This window comes from Spea bombifrons, chromosome 9, assembly GCF_027358695.1.
Source record: "Spea bombifrons isolate aSpeBom1 chromosome 9, aSpeBom1.2.pri, whole genome shotgun sequence".
Taxonomy (NCBI): Eukaryota; Metazoa; Chordata; class Amphibia; order Anura; family Pelobatidae; genus Spea; species Spea bombifrons.
The window spans coordinates 11,728,055-11,749,313 of NC_071095.1; the positions used below are offsets into that span (position 1 = coordinate 11,728,055).

The 21,259-nt window shown below is 47.0% G+C and overlaps 3 protein-coding genes across 3 annotated transcripts; 2 read left to right on the plus strand and 1 right to left on the minus strand.

The window, feature by feature from the left end:
* The first annotated feature begins 1,751 nt into the window (after positions 1–1,751).
* NRDE2 (NRDE-2, necessary for RNA interference, domain containing) lies at positions 1,752–11,714 on the plus strand. The gene is made up of 14 exons (XM_053475516.1): positions 1,752–1,882; positions 2,910–3,012; positions 3,594–3,797; positions 4,083–4,226; positions 5,056–5,512; positions 5,720–6,125; positions 6,714–6,847; positions 7,497–7,620; positions 8,304–8,479; positions 8,699–9,085; positions 9,376–10,256; positions 10,457–10,595; positions 11,092–11,163; positions 11,504–11,714. The coding sequence occupies exons 1-14, from the start codon at positions 1,822–1,824 to the stop codon at positions 11,627–11,629; spliced, it is 3,414 nt and encodes a 1,137-aa protein (XP_053331491.1). The 5' UTR covers positions 1,752–1,821; the 3' UTR covers positions 11,630–11,714.
* Positions 11,715–11,863: 149 nt separating this feature from the next.
* Positions 11,864–15,284, plus strand: LOC128504681 (epithelial cell adhesion molecule-like). The gene is made up of 9 exons (XM_053474830.1): positions 11,864–12,115; positions 12,429–12,599; positions 13,071–13,317; positions 13,411–13,482; positions 13,638–13,698; positions 14,026–14,127; positions 14,226–14,408; positions 14,894–14,947; positions 15,199–15,284. The coding sequence occupies exons 1-9, from the start codon at positions 12,037–12,039 to the stop codon at positions 15,259–15,261; spliced, it is 1,032 nt and encodes a 343-aa protein (XP_053330805.1). The 5' UTR covers positions 11,864–12,036; the 3' UTR covers positions 15,262–15,284.
* An 89-nt stretch (positions 15,285–15,373) lies between these two features.
* Positions 15,374–19,951, minus strand: PSMC1 (proteasome 26S subunit, ATPase 1). The gene is made up of 11 exons (XM_053474829.1): positions 19,858–19,951; positions 18,517–18,570; positions 18,132–18,228; positions 17,806–17,930; positions 17,394–17,579; positions 17,162–17,290; positions 16,894–16,990; positions 16,590–16,779; positions 16,266–16,417; positions 16,000–16,154; positions 15,374–15,792 (listed from the first exon to the last, which is right to left on the minus strand). Exons 1-11 carry the CDS (start codon positions 19,858–19,860, stop codon positions 15,658–15,660), a joined length of 1,323 nt encoding a protein of 440 aa, XP_053330804.1. The 5' UTR covers positions 19,861–19,951; the 3' UTR covers positions 15,374–15,657.
* Between the last annotated feature and the right edge of the window lie 1,308 nt (positions 19,952–21,259).

A 21,259-nucleotide genomic window follows, 5' to 3' on the forward strand; every position in this document is an offset into this window, starting at 1 on the left:
GATAATTATGACCTGAAATGACTTCCGACAATTAAACTGCTTTTTCTATTTCACGTCTGAGTGACAAATCCCTCGGAGATCGGAATAAAACGGCAGGATTTGGCTCGCCGCGGATACCGAGCGCCCGCGCATGGCGCAGACAGATGGTGCAGTATGTAGACCGTCGCCGACGTGCGCGCATGAAAGCTCAGATCCCAAGGGACCGGCTTCATAGCAATCTTTCACGTGGGAAAGGGGGGCTCTATAGATTTAGGGGGCGCAGGGGTACAGCGGCACGTCGGGTCTTTTAATGCCGAGGATCTGTGCGTTTCGCTAAGAAAGAGTTTTATTTGATAAAAATGAATTTAATGGGAATTAAAAGCAAAATATCGCAGGTTTTAAGGCTCCGGGATACACTCAGCCATCCCCGGGAGTGGGGGGCAGGGGCAAAGGCGCCTCGACTTTTGTGGGGCAACAACGTCATGTGACCGCTGCAAAAGAAATGGTGAGAACGCAAGACCCTAACGGAGACTTCCCAGCAACCGCAAGGCAGGCGACCGGGGGGGGGCGCAAGGCCTGGGGTAACTGACCCAATTTGCCCTCTGTGAAGGATGGACCTGCCCTCATCCACACCGAAAGCTCTAAGCATATAGAGACACCACAACCAGGACGATGGAGGGTCTCATAGAGGGACTGTCTCCTAAATTAGGGATTCTTGGGAGGTATAGGATAGACGTTACAGGGTACAATGCATCAAAATGTAAAGTAGTAAAAGTGGTGTAGTCGCCATAGCAACCAACGGGATGTTCCAAGTGCTCTGCTCTAGATTTGTGCTTTAGACGTAGCCCGTTATGTTGCCGCGGGTTACCGCTCGCTTTCACCCCTTTTAAATAAACGACACTATGAATAATAGTTGGGAGGATTAAACCGACTCGTAATGCACTGCGGACGATACTGGCCCCGGTCTGCTAACTGGAGCGCGGCCAGGCTGCCTCGCCATTAATAATTAACCCGCGGCCGCAGGCTGAACGATTTGTGCCGCAAGATTGCGATTTCCTACAGAACTTTCTCAAAACGTAGAATATTTCCTTCATTTTTATGCAATAAGACAAAAATTTCAGCTGACAAAATAATAGTAATCATTTATTAGGAGTTTTAAAAATGACAATTATTATAATTTATTGTTTTATGTAGCGCCATCATATTCCGTAGCGCTGACGTTCGCTGATATTAAAAAAAGGACAGGAAAATTCTGTATAAAACACAAAATAATCGTATAGATGAGATTTTCCTGGAATTTGCAGCCAAATAAATAAATGAGCTCGTTTTACAATAAGGTTAATTATGGTAATGATCCAAATTATGAATGATAAAATCGTAAGATTTGAAGACCTCAGGTCCCTTGAGACTACATCTGAAGAAGAGACCGCTGAGGTCTGGATAGCTGACATGGCTCTAAAAATAAATAACTATACAAAATATAACTATAAAAATATATCTGGTAAAAGGTATCATAACCTTTCATGGCATTTAAAATAAAAAAGATGGTTTCAGAAATTTAGTGTGGCCACCAGCTAGGGGCAAATGGTCGCCAAAGTGATAAAAAAGTAATGGCCACAGGGGATATTTTGGTTGCTATGCAGTTAATACAGTGTATGTACCACATTAAGCTGCAGAGGACACGTGCGGACTACATTTCCCAGCATGCACTCCATCTTAGCCGCGAGATTAGTTTAGCAATAGCGCCTAACCGCATGCTGGGAAATGTAGTTCGGCGGAGGATGTTGTGGGGTATGCGTGACGCGCATTGGCTGCGACGCGCTCGTTGACAGCGGCGGAGAAATGGCGCTGTTTCCAGCTTTTGCAGGCTGCAGCAGCGACAGCTCGGCTCCTGCACGCACAGGTGAGACCCTTGCCAGGAATGCCCTGCTCCTGGGGGGGGCAGAGAGATTAACCCTTAAATCGTGCAGAAAAAAAAAACATTTCAGGGACCTCAGTCTTACATTTCATGGGTAACCCAGTGAGTTCACTGGCCATCAGACATCAGTTATGCGCGTTTAACCGTCATTGTTTGAATAAAATTTATAATGGTGACATCATACGGACCATAGGCAGCTACTAAAGCTGCTGCTCCACTTACTCTGCTGATTTTAACACTTTAGTAACCAAATACAGCATCAGAAACAAATACTCAGACCCTCCTCAGAAAGCGTTTAATCACAAAAAATCTTGACTGATTTTTTTTTTAATGATTTTTATTGGGGACTCATGATTGTCACGTGACACACAAGCAGTCGCCTATAGGTTATTGCCATAGACACTAAAAAGCTACTTAGTGTTTACGATGCTGAAAGAGTAAAAAAAAAAAAAAAAAGCTTGATCTGCTTTAATGTGACAGATAAACAATGTCTTGTCTGAATGGGACGGCACCTTTAGTTTTGGGTTTTACTGCTTTACATTTTGCTGTTTCTGGGATTATTTCCTCTGACTGAGAACTTCTTTATTTTGTCCTCCTGGATTTATTAATCTCCTGCTCATCACATATATATATACCTGCATGCATGTATGTATGTATGTATGTATGCATATGTGTGTGTATAATATATATGTTATATACACACACTATGGTCCAAAGGTTTGGGATCACTGAGCTGTTTCCATGGAAACCAAGGAAATTTCTGTCTGTAACATAATTGCAAAAGGGTTTTTTTAACCATCATTTAGCCTTTTAAATTTATACATGGATCAGCGAACACAACGTGCCATTGGAACACAGGAGTGATGGGAGTGAGCCCCCGTTGAAGGGGTTAAACGCAGCGTTTTGTTGTGAAGGGGTAATGACACCGGTGACGTTGTTCTGGGCCGCGCGTTGAGCTGTGGGTTTTAATAGCTCGTGTTATTGATCGTCTCCCACCTTCCTCTCTCCGCAGATTTGGACTGGCTGACGAATAAAAGCTTCTGCACGGAGGATGCCGTGTCTCTGCACCAGCGCACTCTGGAGGCCGACCACCAGCCTATGGTCCGCGGATCTAGGTATTTACTCCATCAGCCGTTTAGATGATCTGTAGTGTAACCAATAACTATGTTAAAGGCCCAATGCAGATACGTTTTAAGTACAGCTGACACGTCTGGACCACTTTATGTTTCCTAATCCGAAGGCCACCAATCAGTCCGTTTCTAAGGCGTCCGTCCTGTGATTGGTTGCCTTTCGAAATCTGTCAGGAAGTGAAATTCTTTGTAAAACCTCCAATTTTTGTTCTAATTCGCTCTGTTCTCCAGTAATTTCCTGTCGCTTGTTTTCTGGCCTCCGGTGGGTCAGAGTTTGTTGTGTGTTGAGTTTTTTTTTTTTTTTTTTTTTGATTAGGAGAATTTAGTCAAACATCCTTGTTGTATAAAACTAATGTATCATCCCTGTAAGGTACATAATTAGGACTTTTCTATATTCCAAAAGACTTTCCTTTGTGGAATGCATTTTTAAATTATTATTTTTTTATTGTTATTATTATTAATATTAATATATATTATATAATATTATTATATAATCCCTCTGAAGGTAAGTTGTTTGTCAGTATTTACTGCTGGGATGTTAAGGTGACGGCCATTGTTCCCTGCAGGAGTCCGTCCGAGCCGGAGCTGTCAGCGGAAAGCGAGGGGGATTCTAAGACGTCAAAGAAAAAGAAAAAGAAGAAAAAAAAGAAAAAAAAAAGCCACTCGAAGAAGAGAAAGCACGGCAGCGATGAAGATGATGTTGGTAGGAGCAGCAGCGACTCTGAAATCGTCTCAGCCACAAAGAAGGCAGAAAGTGAACCTGCGCAGAGGTACACGGGGGATCTGGGGCAGTAATTACACAAGTCCCAGGGTAACAAGCATTATAAAGCTCTAGTTTAATAATGACATATTGACATATCGAATGGAAGGCTGTGGAGGGTACCATGGGAAGAGAGTTTTATGCTGATGGGAAAGTGGGGGCCTAACTGATCTTGATGGACCGTGCTAGCCATGTCCCGACTAAACATAAGCCCCCTGCAAGAAATGCACCGTTAACGCAGCAGGTTTCTATCGAGTGTAATGTTATGGGTGGTAACGCGACTACTCTCTATCAGGCAGGACTCTCAGATATCAGCCTCTGGAGTTTGGCGATGGTTGGATGAGACCCAGTCTGGGACCGAGGAGACGTTCGTCATCGACAAGAAAGGCGACCCTGCAAACTGGCAGTACAAGTCTCTGTACAGAGGGGACATTGCAAGGTAAGGCGGCATCCGCTGGCAGCGCATAAGCCTCAAAGACTTCCACGGTAGAGCGGGCCGGGCAGCTGCCAGACACACGTCTCAGAGTGTACGCTGCACAGGTTAGGGTTAATGCCAAGCGCTGCTTAGGCCGTTGTAGCCTTCGTCATTTTTTCATTACTTGTTCAGATCTATAAACTACTGAAAAGATGTACAAAAGGCTTCTTTAATTGTCCACCAAGTTTCCAGACCTGCGATTTCAAACCCCATTGCGAGGCAGCGGTTACGATCCCCAAGTAAATGTACAATCTGCATCAGAGTGTTCTTCTATATGATATGAAGATGCGCTGTCCCCGGCTTATCTACGTACAACGCCAAACATTATTTCCCTGTGTTTGGAGAACACATAGGCGGGAAGAATTCTAGCTATAGGGCGTTCCGGGGAATACAAACCGACACAAGTAGCTTCATAGGCCACGAAACTCTGGAGTTATTCTCACTTTAAATGCTCATGTGTTATTTCTAACTTTTATTAAGTTGCGCTCTCACCACAAGGGGACTATTAATTCAATAAATGATGTGAGTCCTGAACAGCTGGACTATAAATCACCAGTCCTTCTGCTCTCCTATAATGTTGATTAATGTCTCAATAAGCAGAGTCTGACCCGACTCTATTTATTAATTTCAAATCTTTGGTCTTTGATTTGTACCAGAATTTTGCTTGCTGTCGTTTCATCCAGGTTCTTAATATGTACAGTTTGTAACAAATTATACGCAAATGTTTTTTTCTCGGATCCCTATTATCTGAATGTTGCCTTTAAGAATGTTCTCGGTGTATTTTGTCGCTTAGATACAAGCGGAAAGGGAACTCCTGCCTTGGGATCGACCGTAAGAAGCAGCAGATAGTTTGGGAGAATACACCAGGCGATAAGAAGCAACCCAAACAGGTGAAAAGGGTACGCTTTTTCTCTAAAGCTGCCGTGCAGGACTTCCGGTGTCCCGGAGAGCTGGTGTCTTCCCACCGTGATGGAGCAGGATCAGAAGTGCCGGATTTTATACCCGTAACGCACGGTGACCCGGATGCTCCCGGTTCCTCCTCTGTTCCCACCAGCCGGGTAAACCCTCTCGGGGTATACGATTCATCTACCGCCCTGTGGCTGGAAGGAAAAGGGAATCGCAAAGAAGAAGACTGTCCGCAGCCGGCACCCAGAGACAGCGGCATTCTGGGGAGGATAGAGGACTACAACAGGAGAATCCGGGAAAACCCAACAGACGTTCAGACGTGGATGGATTTTGTCTCCTTCCAGGTACTCTTCCTCCTACTTGATGCGTCTTTGTTGTGTTCTCTTTTTATATCTGAAAAACAAATGGGGAAAACAAGCAGTTTTTAAAGTGGACAAAACTGTGAGCAACCAATGAGAGATTGAATCTCTGCCCTGCTAATCTCCCATTGGCTGCTTTCTGCTCTAATTCAGAACGTTGAATTTGATATTCCCATCGCTCTCTCCTTAAAGGATGAACTGATCAGCCACCCGAGCATGTATTCCACCAGCGAGGGAGAGCTGGACAGCCACCGCATGTCGGTGAAGCCGCTTCTGGAGAAGAAATTGTCCATCCTGGAGAGAGCCATCGAGAGCAACCCGGGCAGCACGGAGCTGAAGACCGCCAGACTGAAGGTGTGCGCAGAGTTCTGGGAAGCGCCCGCTATGCTGAAGGAATGGCAGAAACTGGTTTTCTTGCACCCCAATGACCCGCAGCTCTGGCAGCAATATCTGCGCTTCTCCCAAAGCCAGTTCAGCACCTTCACCACGTCCAAGATGAACGCTGTTTTTGGGAAGTGTCTCAGTACGTTGGCAGCAGTGCTGGACGGCAGCATGCAGTCTCACCCAGCCCTGCCAGGCACTGAACGCAGCATGTTCGGTGAGTGACCCGTCCCCGCCGGCTACATGCGTGCCGATATTCAGACAAATCATTCAAATACTGGCTAGATTGTCTAATATCATAAACCGCCTAAGAAAATGGGCATTTTGAAAACAGCTCTCATTTTTGCTCTGCCAACCTTAATTTTATCAGCCCCCCAGAAACAAGCATTACCCCAGAGGTAAAACCTGTACCTTATTCCGGGCGATTTATGGTAAATGGTCCTGTTTAAATAAAAATTAAAAACAGCCATCAGCGCCACCTACTGTAACATTAAGGGAAGCGCACCCACGAGAGCTTTCCTTCATCAGCCCCATTCGGCCCCCGTCTAGTTGTTTTTCTTGCTGTAAAGACACAAACCTTAATCAGTCGTTGGTCTCGTATTAGATTCAGGAGCCTGTACCACTTCTGCTGATAGGCTGTTGCACTTACCTACTACCACCCTCAGTAATAAATGCATAACAAAAAAAAAAGTGTACAATTTTCCTAAGCTCCAGTTTTTGGGATTCTTTTTTTTTAATGAAAAAAGTTTTTCCGTTGCTTGGTAACCATCTGGCCTCATTTTCTTCTTTCCCCCGTTCCTCTCAGATATTTTTATCCAGCAATGCCATTTCCTACGGCAGGCCGGCCATACGGAGAAAGCTGTGTCTCTGTTCCAGGCACTCATTGAGTTTACGCTCTATAAGCCGGACAGCGTGAAAGACATGAGCAGCAGAGAACAGGTATTTACAGCGGCCGGAACCCCTGGCTTTGGGCAGAGCTGGGACTCTATTTAAAGGGACACTCCAGCCATCATCTGTACTTTAAATCATATGATAAGTGAGAGGTCTCTGTTCCCTCTTGCAAATGCATGGGTGGAATATGCAGAATCCCTTTTTGCCCCCTGCCAGCTCCAACACACCTTGGCAAACACTCCAGCTGGGGTCCGGTGGGATCCGTGTGCACGTATGCGGAAGGCTCTACCAGCGATGCTGGCGTCTCTTCCGCTTATTCCGACCCTGACGTATTGGTGAATTAGATGTGTTAAGGTGACGAGCTTCATGACGTGAATCGTCAACTCCAAAGACCCTCAGCCATGTCCATTAAATACGTTTATCGCGTTCTTCATCGCTCAGACTTAGAATTCTAACAGTTAGAGGCAGACAGATCAATTGGGGGCTTGTAAACATTTGGATGCAGCGGATGTGAATAAGCCCAGGCAGGCTAAGGGTTAAATGCCATGACGCTAACGTGTATACGGTCTGGCTGTGTTGTGGCAGGAGCCCTGAAAGTGGTATTTAACACTTTCTTACCTAGTAGGAATTTCTGTAGGGCGCTGGTGACTGCCATCAAGACTTCTTTTAGTTATTTTTTTCTCCCGTTTATTCCCAGGTGCAATTTTTTGAGCCATTTTGGGACAGCGGGGAATCGCGTTTTGGTGAGAAAGGTGCAAAGGGCTGGCGCTCCTGGATGAAGCAGCAGGAACGTGGCGGCTGGGTCACCATCAATAACCTGGGTAATCCTATTCGCACGTTCCGGCCCCTGGAGAGGCCAGACATATATTTATCTGCTCGCTGCTGTAGACCATTCATCTCGTCTGTCAGCTCCTGTTACCTGCGGCAGCGGCTTCGCTAACGATCTGTCGCATTGCACCCCGGCACGAGCTGCCAAAAAGATATAAAACTCACCGCCATCTTTAACCCCTGACATGCAAGGCAGACTACAGTTCTTTGCGTATAATATATATATATATATATATATATAGCTCAGCAGGGATAATGCAAATGAAAACTTGGGTCTTTCTTCCTCAAGATACTCTTTTATGGCCCCGGTGTCTTTAACAGCAAGAAATATTAGATTTAGAAGAGACCAATTTAGTTTTTTTTTCTTTTCTAACCATTTTTAACATAATAAATACATAATATTTAATAAGACAGAATATAGTGTGATTTAGAAAAATAACCCATTTAAAATGGTTACATTGTAATATATATATATAATTGCTTCTTTATAAACGATTCTATTGATGTATGGAGTACCGGTGTCAGTTTGTAGGTAATCTCCCCCCCTCTCGGACTTTTCCTGTGGGTTTGATGTTTTATTTAGGGTTTCTATATTTTAGGGATTTAAAGGGCTGTCTGGGACTGGTTGTAAAGTTTGATGTCTCGGTGAGTCTGTCTGGGTTACTTTTGTCTACAGACGAGGACGACGAGGATGAAGCGGACGAGGAATTTGACATTAAAGACAAAGACCGTCCCAGGCATGAGATCTGGCTGGATGTAGAGTGCACGAGGGAATTTCGGCACTGGTTGCCGTGGCGACCCGATCCTGCCAAAAAGCAGACCGAGGAGGATTGTGAGGATCCAGAGAGACAGGTGAGAATTATCGGAAGTCACCCCGATGCCGTTACTGTCAGCGCGACGTTACAGCGAGATCTGAACACGGATATACAGATAATGGAGGTTTTTTTACCGACCGCGGTTATTTGCAAAACGGGTAAAAGGCGTTTCATGTACTTCTGTAGTAATCATATTAACCATTTGAGTGTCGGTAAGTTTTCTCCTCATTACCGAGTTTTCCTGCTGTGTCCTCAGGTGCTGTTTGATGATCTCGGTCCGTCCCTGTTTAGGATCTCCAGCCCCGGTCTCCAGTTCCAGCTGATCCTCTCCTTCCTGCAGTTCCTTGGGGTCCCCTGCGGGTCTCGCCTCCCCGAGTCTTGCCTCTACCTCTTTCTGGACGAACCTTCCATCTTTGACCCCATTCCTCCTTACGAGAGGCTGCTGACCTCATTCGAGCCGCCAGGGTCAGGGGTTTGCACCGTCGGTCACTTGGACACCATGACCCGAGGCAGGCGACTGGTGGGTCAGTCCAAGGAAGGAGAAGACTTCATACAAAATGTCTTCCAGTCTGCGCTTTCACTGTTCCAAGGAGAGGAGAAGGTGAAACTGTCGGTCTACTGGCTGCGGTATGAAATATCCAAGGTATCCGTTCATTCGTACGAAACGTGACCCCTTCGGCGTAAGCGAACGCGTCACACTGCGGCACCGTCGCTCGAGCGAGAAGCCAACACCGGCTACGGCTAAAACTTCCTTCCGTTCCATCTCAGCCTCTGACCCTCCCGTGTTAGAGGCTGAGATGGATGGTATATAGCAGAAGATAACACACAATCTTTCTGGACAGGAGGAAGATATTAGGAAATGTAAAGAGGGAGATGGTGCCTTATCGTGAGATTTAATGTTATTGTAACATTTTTTTTTCTTCCCGTGGGCAGGTGGTCTCGTACCTCCAAACAACGAATAAAAGGAAGCTGAAGTGTCAGGGCAAGCGGAGCAAACGCCTGGCCAAGGCTTTGCTGAAAGAGGCTTCGAACCGGAACTGCTTGGCCCTATGGAAGGAGTACGCGCTACTGGAGTGGCTTCTCGGCAACTTGGACGATGCCAGGAAGGTGTTTGATGTTGCGATCGGTTCAGCGGGGGGCAAAGGGTTACAAGACCCGGAGCTCTGTGGCCTCTGCCTCCTGTACGCAGAACTGGAAGGGGAAAAGCTGGGGTGTCCGGACGGAGGCGCCGGCTCTCGGGCCGTCCACGTTCTGACGAGTCTTGCCGAAAGTTCCCCGTATGCTCCCTTCAGCGGCCCTGTGCAAGCTCTTCGCATCCTGAGAGCTCGCAAGGCTTACGATCACGCTCTGGAAGACTGCCTGAAACGCCCCCAGACGCCCGGAGCGCTCTGTTTCTATGGCTGTTTTACGCTGTTCCAGTATCTCACTGTGGGCATTGATGCAGCTCTCGCTTTATTGGTACAAATCTCCAGCTCGTGTCTGCCCCCTGCTGCACACCAAGGAGAAGCGCAGAGCTCCCACAGCACTCTGCAGGATATCGCTGTCATGCGCGCCAATCTGCTCCGGTACCACACCAGGGCCAGCGTGTACCCTCTAACCCCACTCAGAGAGGCTCTGATGGCCGCCTTAAAGCTGTGCCCCACCAACACGTCACTGTGGAGAATGTACCTCCAGACTGAGAACAAATTCCACGTTGCCAGCCGGGCCCGGCGATACCTGGACGGCGTCCGGAGGATGACGAACGCGCTGGAACCGCTCCTGTTTGCCATACGGGCCGAACAGCAGAGGAAGGAGCTGATTGACTCCGCACAGCGGTAAAATATACTCATAATCTTTTTCCTTTAAATATTTATATATATTTTTTATATATTTTTTTCACCCATGTTTTTTTACTACCAATAGTTTGTTTAGATGGATTTTTCTCAGTGCGGGGCTTTACAAGCTCGCAGTTTGCCTGAAACACATTAATACCCGGCTGGCGCGTTTCGCTCACGGCTATGCCTTGTTCTTGCAGGGTAAATCTGGTTGAGATTCACTCCGTCTTCCCGGAAACCGGTCTGTCGAATCGCATCAAGGCCCTGTTTGAACACTCGCTTCGCACAGAACACGGTTCCCGATGCCTGCTGCTGTGGCGCATGTACCTGTGCTTTACGGTAAGGGGGGTTACATTACTGTAACAAGGAGAGACCCCAAGAGAACTCAGAATTTACGTTTGCATTTCGTTTTTTTCCCACTCTCTCGCACTCTCTCTCATGCTCTCTCTCAATCTGTCCTTACCTTCCATTTCCCCATCTCCTCTCTCACAACTCCGCTTCTCCTCCTTTCATCTCTTCTTGTTCTTCTGTCTTCTTTCTTCATCCGCTTCTCCTTGCTCTCCGCCTTGTTAACCAGGACTCCCAGAGCACATCTGCAAAAGGGTGGAGCCTCCGGCCACACCCTGTCTCCTGATTGGCCACATGGGGAGGCTGTCCCTGTGGCTCTGCCCTTTAGCGGACGTCCTCCGAGGGGCCAGAATAATGCAGATGGATTCGCGGTGAAAAGAATTGCTTCTGCCCTGTGCTCCTGATAACCGTAACGGATTCTCTGTTCATGTCTGTTCTCCTGGCGGCTGAGGGTCCTGACGGTGTTTTCTGTTCTGCTTCTGTGAAGGTTTCTTTGGGACATCGGGAGCGGAGCAGAGGGCTGTTCTACAAGGCGATACAGAACTGTCCGTGGGCCAAGGTGAGACCAAAGTTACTCTCTACACGGCAGGAGTGATCCGTATAGCTCGAGACCTTCTTCCCCCTTCATCGATTTAACATGTATCTGTACTGTATATCAGCGACTGGGTGAGAAGGAGCTGGATGAGGCCTCCCTCTGGTGGTAGGATATTGGATGGGGTAATAGGTGGAGGAAGGAGGTTTATTGACCCCACTCTGTGACTGCTGTAACTCACCGGTAATTTTCAGTCCGATATGTTGAACTCATTGAGGGGACCTCATAACTGCCGCGACTCAGGACTATTTTAGAGATATATTTTTGGGGTCACCCGATTACTTTATCAGCTCCTCTGCTCTCTCAGGTGCTGTATCTGGACGCCGCGGAGTATTTCCCAGACCATCTCAACGAGATCGCTGACCTCATGATGGAAAAGGAGTTGAGGGTCCGGGTGCCTCTGGAGGAGCTGGATCTTCTTTTGGAGGATTAATCCGGAAACCTCCTTGACCTCAGAAAGAATTTATGTTATTTATATATATATATATATATGTTTTTTATGAGATCCTTAATTTTTCAGGAAAAGACCTAGATTGTTAATAAAAAATATTCTTATGTAAACAAGTTTTTTTTTTTTTTTTTTTATTGATATTGGCCTGTGGGTTCCACCGGTGATATTATTGGCCATTGTTATGCATGTAAGAGTTTTCTTAATGCGCCCCCCGGCCCTGGGCGCCAGCAGCCTCCCTCTCGTGTAAGATATGCGCTCTCACGGCGTTTGGCCTCTGGGTATAATGGCAAACCTGGCCTTCACCCGGCCGGAACAGTCTCCGTGACGGTCAGACTGCGAACGACCGGAGCGAGCGAGGACCGCATTTCTACTCCTTGGTGGGAATCCACATGGATAAAAGTCTTTTTCTCGCGACCGTTCTTTCCGTGTTGCTCGTGGGGTCTCTCGTAAGGGTCTCGTCGGTTCCAGGTGAGTACACGTCTGTTCTTGTGTCATGCGGACTCTGCATAGATTTTGAGAGTGAGTGGCCCCCTGCGTAATCGCTAAACACCCCCCGGCATGCAAATTCTAAATGTAAGACTAACAATGATTCGCGTGTCTATAACACATCGACAAATGCGACCCCATAAATATAAATAGGAAGCGGCTTCCCGCACAATAGATACGGTTTGAGGGTGAAAATCTCTGCTAGTGATGTCGTCCGGGGCGCGCCGGGCTCTAACGCTGCCGGTGAGGTCACAGGGTTCCTGCCGTCGGCCCGACGCCGTTTCTCTCCCCTCAGACGATGAATGTCCGGACGCTCTGCCGGCTCACGAGGACTGTGAATACCACGAGGTCTGCGAAGACGCGTCCTGTCTGTATAACGAATACGTCACCTGCCATTTAAATCGCTGCGGGACCTGCGAGGCCGTTTACAGCGGATACGACAACGCGACGGTGGACTGTAACCAGCGTGAGTGTTCTGCGGAATGCGCTTCATATGGACCAACCCAGGCCCAGCGCAGGTTCCCATGGCGATTGCTTAAAATGCCCTTTAAATAGTCCATAATCCTTTTGATCCTTATTCCCTTTGCAAATGAATATTGTAACATTTGGGATTAGATTGTCCTTTCTTATAGTTCATAGAAATATTACCCACAAAATGGAATAAAAAATAGAAATCTTAAGAACCCCAACCTCTTTTTGGTCTTTTTGAGACCTTTCTGAGATAGCGCCACATGGTGTTCTACATCTTACTCTGCTCTACAGGCTTACAGTCCATCGTGGGAACTATTTAACTGCTGGACAGAGACATTTTTAACCCAGGCCTGACCTTTCGCCTATGACTGAAGGAGAGCTGCGAAACGCGTTGGGTGTTTAGCCCATTTATTATCACGTTGCCTGTCGCTTGATGATTGCGTAACTGTCCGCTCTCACCCTGCAGTGACCCCAAAGTGTCGTCTCATGCACCTGGAGATGCTTCACAAGAGCCGAAGTGGAGAAAGTCGGCCCCGACGCGGCCGGCTGGAGGTGGACAACGTTTATGACCCCGAATGTGAAGAAAGCGGGGCCTTCAAGGCTAAGCAGTGCGACGAGGACTCCAACCTGTGCTGGTGCGTGGACAGCGCCGGCGTCCGGGTCACAGATAAGACCGGGGATGACCCAAAGTGTGACAAGCTGGTCCCGGTGCAGTGAGTATAACGCCAAGAACGCGTCCGAGTGTCCTGCGCAATGTACCGCCCAGCGGAGGCAGGGTTACCGGTTGTGTTTTTTTTACCTTTCAGTCTGATCCAGATCGATTTCGGCTTCAAAGCAGAATTTGCATTTCTCAAAGGGAGAGAGGAGGATCTGCGCAGGTGAGTCGGCCCAACGCTTTCTCCGCACCCATTCAGGGGCCGCTCCGGGCCACCTGTCTGCTCTTCTCCATCCAAATTGACCCCAAAGCTCTGTGTGATACCCCATAGGAGGCTTTTATCATTTCTCTGATGGTCGCGTGATTGGTCTGTTTCAGGAGTCTGGTCAGTAAAGTGTCGCACTTCATCCAAAAAACCCCACAGATCCTGCAAATAACAGTGAGTACTGAGTACCACCCGCATCTCATTTTAACCCTTTTGTGTTGCTCACCCTTGTGTGTCTTTGGCACATTTTTTGGTCTAAAATTAACGCGCACGGCATCTACGCAGAGGGTTTACAGTCGTCGTTGCAGAAGCTGTTCTTAAAAAGAGACCGACGTGTCCTCTTTAGACGCCCGTGGCATAGCAAGCATCTCTCTTCAGTAGATAAAGTTACAGTTGTATGTAAGAAGGGGCAGAATGTGGACACGCGGGGTAATAATGATGGTTGTCAATGTGCAGAGCGCCTCTCGACTGCCGTTAAATGATGCGCTTTTCCCGACGCAGGTTCATGAAGCCACGCACGACATCACCATGAAATTATTTTGTATGAATGGAACGAAGGAGCTGGTGGACATCGCCACGGCCGCTTATTACATTGAGAGAGACGTACGTATCGAGTTGTTGACCCAACTGGGTTATCCGGTCACCGACTTGCCTCTTCACCCTATTATGTGATTTAGTTCAACCGCCGTTCCTCTCTGCAGCTAAAGCAGAATAAATTCTCCGTTTCCCTGGGCGGCCGCAGCCTGGAGGTGGATCGGGATTCCATCCGCGTTCTGTTCTTTGACAACGAGCCGCCTCGCATCAACATGAAGACCATCTCCCCAGGATTCGCAGCGATCATCATCATTATAGCCCTGGCCATCCTCACAGGGATCGCAGTGTTTGTAAGTATGGGGTGCAAAGGCAGAGCTACACAAACCTCGCCTTCTTCTAAAGCCAGGAACTATACTGTATGTGCTTCCGACACGTGCTTCGCGTAGAGGTATGTCCGATACGTGCTTCGCGTAGAGGTATGTCCGATACGTGCTTCGCGTACAGGTATGTCCGATACGTGCTTCGCGTACAGGTATGTCCGATACGTGCTTCGCGTACAGGTATGTCCGATACGTGCTTCGCGTACAGGTATGTCCGATACGTGCTTCGCGTACAGGTATGTCCGATACGTGCTTCGCGTACAGGTAGGTCCGATACGTGCTTCGCGTACAGGTAGGTCCGATACGTGCTTCACGTCACCCTTAGCCAAACCCCTCCGGCTTATCTCGTAAACAGGCATTCAGTACTGCGGCGGGGAAGTTTATCCGTACGGGACAGAAACTGGACTAATGCGTAAACAATCGAATTACGCACATTTAATTAATTTCTCTTACAGGTTGTAGTCCAGAGAAAAGCAGAACAAGAGCGAATTCAGTTTGAAGTCATTGAGGTGAGATACTCCGGGTGCATGCGTGGCTTTGGGCTGGTTATAGGATATTTAGCTTGTGGTGGATGGAATAAATACACAGAGGTCCCTGGCTTGGTGAAGGGCAAGAGCTCAGGGGTACATGGGCTAGGATTCTGCACCTTTTTCCAAATGCTAATGACTCGAACCCTGCTCCTGAGACACTTCCCACGCTGAGCAGGTTAGGAGATCATATAAAACTTATTTGGCATTAATATACATTTTTTTCCCCCCAGGGCCAGGAGCTGGGCGATTACCATCTGGCGCACAGAGAAGGCCTGCGCTACTTTTATGATTAAAATAAAGTTATTATTTACGTTTTTCTTGTCGTCTGTATATGTGATGTGTAACCGCTTTACCTGATAAAGCATGCGTTAATTCATTAAGTCTCTCAGTAATCACACAGATGGATTCATTGAATAGTTTTATTTTGAAAACGCTAATACTTAACACCAGTCCTAGCCGATAATTTGCTTAATGAAACACCCTTATGCCAGGTATCACGCGCTGAATATTCACCCGGCCGCTTCTACAGCGGGCAATATCCGTTAACGGTGCTTCCACGGGGACAGGTAGGCCTGGCTTAGCCGTGACACCGGACGTGGAAGAGACTGCATGTTTTTTCTTCCCACGTTAACAGAAAACCTTCCCCTTTCACATGAAATAAAAAAATATACAAGAAAAAAAAACAACGTTTACAGATAAAGCCCCTCGGGGGTTCCCTCCTGCTTCTTGTAGAGGACGTTTTCTTTTGATTTCTTGAAATCTTCGTTGGTTACTTTCATTCTCCTCTCTCTGAGGGCCATGAGGCCAGCTTCCGTGCAGATGGCCTGCAAAGAGACATCAAGGGTATGAGATTCAGCCGCGTGAGGAGAAATAGACCGCCTGTATTAGTATAGCAGAGTTTGATGTCTGGCCTCAGACCACAGATTAAAAAACACAACTTTAGTTCATATGGCAGGTAAAAAAATAAATAAATCAAACATCAAGCCAGGGTCTTGTGGGGACGTCCTGCTATTGAAAGGTAAGAGTCTTACTTTTATATCTGCCCCAGAGAGATCATCTTTTGCCATAATTAAATCATCTAAGGTAACGTCGTCTGCCAGGGTCATGCGACTCGTGTGAATCTGGAAGATTCTCTTCTTAGTCTTCTCGTCAGGGAGAGGAAACTCAATTTTTCTGTCAATTCGTCCTGAAATAAAAGGAGCAAAGAAAACCAAATAAGTATAAACATGGCGGATGAAAAACGAAGGATAGAAGTATACCCGGCGCCGTTTGCCAATGCTAGGTGGTCCGTTTGTACCTGGTCTGATTAGCGCCGGGTCAAGAGTCTCTATCCTGTTTGTGGCCATTATTACTTTGACGTCTCCTCTCGAGTCAAACCCATCCAGCTGGTTCAGAAGCTCCAACATGGTCCTCTGGATCTCGCGCTCTCCGCCGGAGTTTGAGTCGTATCTATAGGAGAGGACAGGACAATATACAGTAACCCATTCAGATCCAAGACAAGAAAAAGAGCCTTTAACCGTGTCCGCTCTTAATTTATAGATTATTTTTACTCTAAATCTGCTAGTAAAGTGGTATAAGACCAAACATTTCAATGCCCGTGGAAAGTAAAGTTGCCAGTCACCTTTTTGTACCGATGGCATCGATTTCATCAATAAATACAATGGACGGGGCGTGCTCCTCGGCCACGCGAAACAGCTCCCGAACGAGCTTGGGGCCGTCTCCCAGGTATTTCTGAATGAGCTCCGAGCCCACGACCCTCAAAAAGGTGGCAGATGTTTGGTTTGCTACAGCTTTGGCCAGCAGGGTCTTACCTACAGATAAAAACAAACGCATCATCAATGGGGGCAGATCAATTACAACTAACTAAGAAAGTATAACGTTAGAGCGTCAAAACAGGGATCTCCTGTATCCTTCAAACAACGTACCTGTCCCGGGAGGGCCATAGAGGATGACACCTTTGGGTGGCTTGATGCCCATCTCCTCGTAATACTCTGGGTGGGTGAGGGGAAGCTCCACAGACTCCTAATGAACACAACACCCAGAAAATCACCATCAGTACTATACTCAATGCTTCCCCAGTGAAATGAGTATGATAAAGCCATCAGATTATGCTACTAATACCCCTGCCCGACCGAGTGTCACGGCAGGCCCTAGCATTGTGTGAAATGACTGCACGGCGCTAGCCTGTAGTACCTTGATCTCCTGGATCTGGTTATCCAGTCCTCCTATATCCGCGTATGTTTCCTGAGGTGCTTTCTCTACCTTCATGACTGTCACCAAGGGATCAGTGTCATCCATGAGAACCCCGATCACAGCATGAACCTGAAAACAAAGACAGTATTAATCAGGTTATTTCTGCCGTTTACACTTCCATGCACGAGAACCGGAAGATGTCCACTTATTCCTAGCATCGCCCAACCCTCACCTTGTGGTTGAGTAACACGGAGCATCCGGGTTCCAGGAGATCCTTGTCTACAAAAGACAGGATACTGACATAGTGCTCGGATCCTACAGATGTTGAAACTATAGCGTGATTATCATCAATGATCTCCTCCAGAGTGCCAACAGACATGGGGGTTCCTCGCAGGTCATCGACCTTTGACCTCTCTTCCTGCAAAGGTCATAAGAACATATTATATATTATAGTTTATCCTACTAACAGAGAGGATCCTTCCCTAATACATTCATCAGAATTATCTTTTTCATTGTAAATGACAAACTTCAATTAGATGAAGCCGCTCACTAACTCCTGGCTGCTTCAGGACAAATGATTTGCTCAATTCCTAATCACACAAGTCAGCGAAACAGACTCAGAGAGCACCCCCTGTCTGCATCACCTCCTGCTTCTCCTCCAGGGGCTTCATCTGTTCCTGGTTCCTGATGAACTCTTCCTCCATGAGTAGGTAATCTTTGATTCTCTCCAGTTTCAACAGCTTCAGCCGGCACTGCGTATGAGGAGTCACTGTGGGAGAAGAGAGGCCATGTATTAGACAACAAGGGGATATCATTGTTAATAATATATCGTTAAAAACTGGTGCAATAAGCGGACAGAGGGACTGCTTTTGAAAGATAACCAGTAACTGAAATTACTCAACTGCCAAAATCTGGGGACGATTCACTAAGCACAGTTCTAAGTACCCTGAGAGTTATTTGTCACACTTACCAAGGGGCAGTTTGCTAGCAGCATCTGGACCTTTTGTCTTCTTTTTCTTCTTGCCCACTCGGGTTGGTACAGGGGGCTCATATTTCTTCTTCTTGTCCTTAAATCCAATGCAGATAAGTCAAAGTGCGTACGATATACAATACAAATACTACATTAGAATGGATAGTCTTAATGCATTTTAAAATCCAGGGAGCTTTGGAGAACGGGTGCGATGGGAAATATTTTGCATATCTTAGATTCAGGCTGACTATAGCCAGAGAGGCCGGTTAATACACAATAGGTATTCTTTTCCATAAAGAGCCTTAACAGTTTTTAGAACTAGGTATTTACTAAACGGGTCCCTTTCATTTTTTCCAAGCGATTAAAGAATAACACGTTTTTATACCTTGTCATCTTTTTTGCCACCTCCAGGCCCGTGTCCGCCACTCTGACTTTGACCCTGAAATAAAAATAATGAAAAGAATCCAATGTTAATGACAGACGAAGCACGTGCAAGCGGACACAATCCATCTCTTCTCACACCAATTGTCCCCTTAGACATTTTATTTAGCACCACCAGACATAAAATAACTTCAGAATGGATCTAAAACGTTCCCATCCAATTCCGAAGCTGTCACTGTGAACTGCCCCATATAAGTGTGTATTTACTACGACTGGGGCAGGAGGCTGCTGGCTGTGAGGAAAGAAGAATGGATGAACTGGAATTTTATTCTGGTAAAAAGACTTCCTACTCAACGACAACAAGCAGGGGAAAAACAAAAACGTTCCTATTAAGCGGGTTTAACGCAAGGCCGGGTCTCTGGCGTTTTTTTCCACAGCCGGTGGAACCTAAACGGTAATTCTTTATAAGCTTGGGCGCGATTCTTGAATATGGGAAACACTGGCATGATAATATTTGGTTAATTTAAATGTTAAATAAAGTTTATTGAATAAAAAAAAAAGCTTGCTTTGAGCCCACGTCGTGCTGTCGATGCCCCCCCCAGTTGCATTTGTGGGTATGTGCCCCCCAGTGCCCTGCAGGGGATTATATACCGGGGGCGCTTATAGGGGGGCATCCTAGTGACAGGTACTATATGTGTCTGGCACGCCTGCCACGCGGTGACGCTGATGTTTTAACTATTTTTACAAAATCCAAGGAAAAATGTAGGAGTACAAAACTTTATACTAAACATAAAAACCTTGGGCAGAATGAAAGCAAATGCCCCAGCAATATGTGTGGGGCAAATATCCCTCAAAGGATTATGACAATAATAAGAAGATATAATAAAAATAGTAATGTCTTTATTATTAAGATAATACTACTAATAATAATAATAATATTAATATCGACCAGCAGGGCCCTTTGTGTTACTTTGAGCTTCTGTCTCTACAAGCTGTAAACATGAGATGATGCGCGGCCTTCCTGCTGGGTACACGGGGCTTCTTTTGCCCCGAAGTAACCCTGACAGCACCCCTGCTCCATCACCCCACGCATATAAAGACAGGGTCAGAAGGACCCCGAATCCTCATATGCCCCCTCATACTGACAGAACGGTCAGTTACTGCACCATGGGGGGGTATGTGCTACCGGGAGAGGAGGTAAATACACCAGCACGGTGAGACCGGGCTCCCCCACCGGAACAGACCCGCACTAACTGCCCCTACAGGGATACCCCCGAGGAGGCCAGCCCTATTACTGCCCCTTGCCCAGCAGTTCTACCCCAGGTTAAGAAAGATGCCCACTCACCATGTCCGCTGCTTCCTGCCGGCTGCCGATTCCGGAAGTACGTCACAAGACGGGTCCTGAGGAGGACCAGAAAGCCGGAGCCCCGCCTTCTCCGCGAAAGGCAAAGGCAAGGGGAGCCAGCTGTTACCATAGCAACGGGGAGGCCGCCGCAGCTGGAGACTGTCAAAGCAGAGCGACAACCGTAGCTGCCACTTACCCCGGCTTAGTTCGGCCAGTCCCTCTTTGCCCCAAACCCCTGATGCCCCTCTCTCCTCCCCTGATGCCCCTCTTTTCTAGGAGGTCAGAATGTTTGCTGGGTATGAGGGGATCGCAGAGTTCTACAGCCCTAAAAGCCCCGATAATGTGTATAGAAACAGCAGGAAACAGCTTTATAAATGACAGGAACGCTCCCGGGACCCCACCAAACAATACATTTATAAGAAAATACTGTACTTTGTCGTGTTGAAAAATAAAACGTTCGTACTTTAGGGAGAAGCTGCAGGGCTGCAGTTTCCCACCCCCTCCATAGTCCTGCAATTCTTGCCACTGATTGGCTGTTTGAAGCATCTAACGTGATACCATCGGAGCGCTTTCTGCGTCTCATTTACATACCTGGGAACTCTCCGGGTGTCAGAAGAGACATTCTATTGGTCGCTATGGCAATAAAACTACTATCCATGGACCGCCATCACTCTGCTGCTGACATCATGTGTGCACGGGTCATGTGATGCTGTGACCCCACACATGTATACCTCACAACAGACCTACATCCATGCACCTCGCTTTTCCCTCCTGATGTCACTCAGGGAGATGAGTCCCCTGGTTGCTCCAAATATATAACTATGTCATGATAAAAACGGGCCATAGTTGGTAGTAGAGGGAATGGTTTTCTGACATATGATGTCATAGATGATGTCAATAAGTGCTGCTCAGTCTGAGTACAGGAGATGTGTGCGGGATGAGCCCCGCTGTCATGGTGCGCTCAGCATCCTGTAATGCCTTTTAAATCCCTTTTATTTGGCGAGTCTGGGCCCCCAATGGCTCCACGGCTCGGAACCCATAGGCTGCCTCTATCTTTGGCCTCGTTGAAGATCATCCCCATAAACATCAATTCGCGGTAAAAAGGGCTAAGTAGATACAGAATGTTATTTATGTTTATTAATATCATTTAAAGGGGAAGCAGCCAGGAATGATGTCATTTATAAAGTTCTCTACGACATTTAGAAGAATAATGGGGTTTATTTACCCCGTTTAATTTATAAAGCCGTTTCCTGCTGTTTCTATACACATTATCGGGGCTTTTAGGGCCGTAGAACCCTGCGATCCCCTCATACCCAGCAAACATTCTGACCTCCTAGAAAAGAGGGGCATTAGGGGAGGAGAGAGGGGCATCGGGGGAGGACTGAGTGTTCAGTCACTCCGC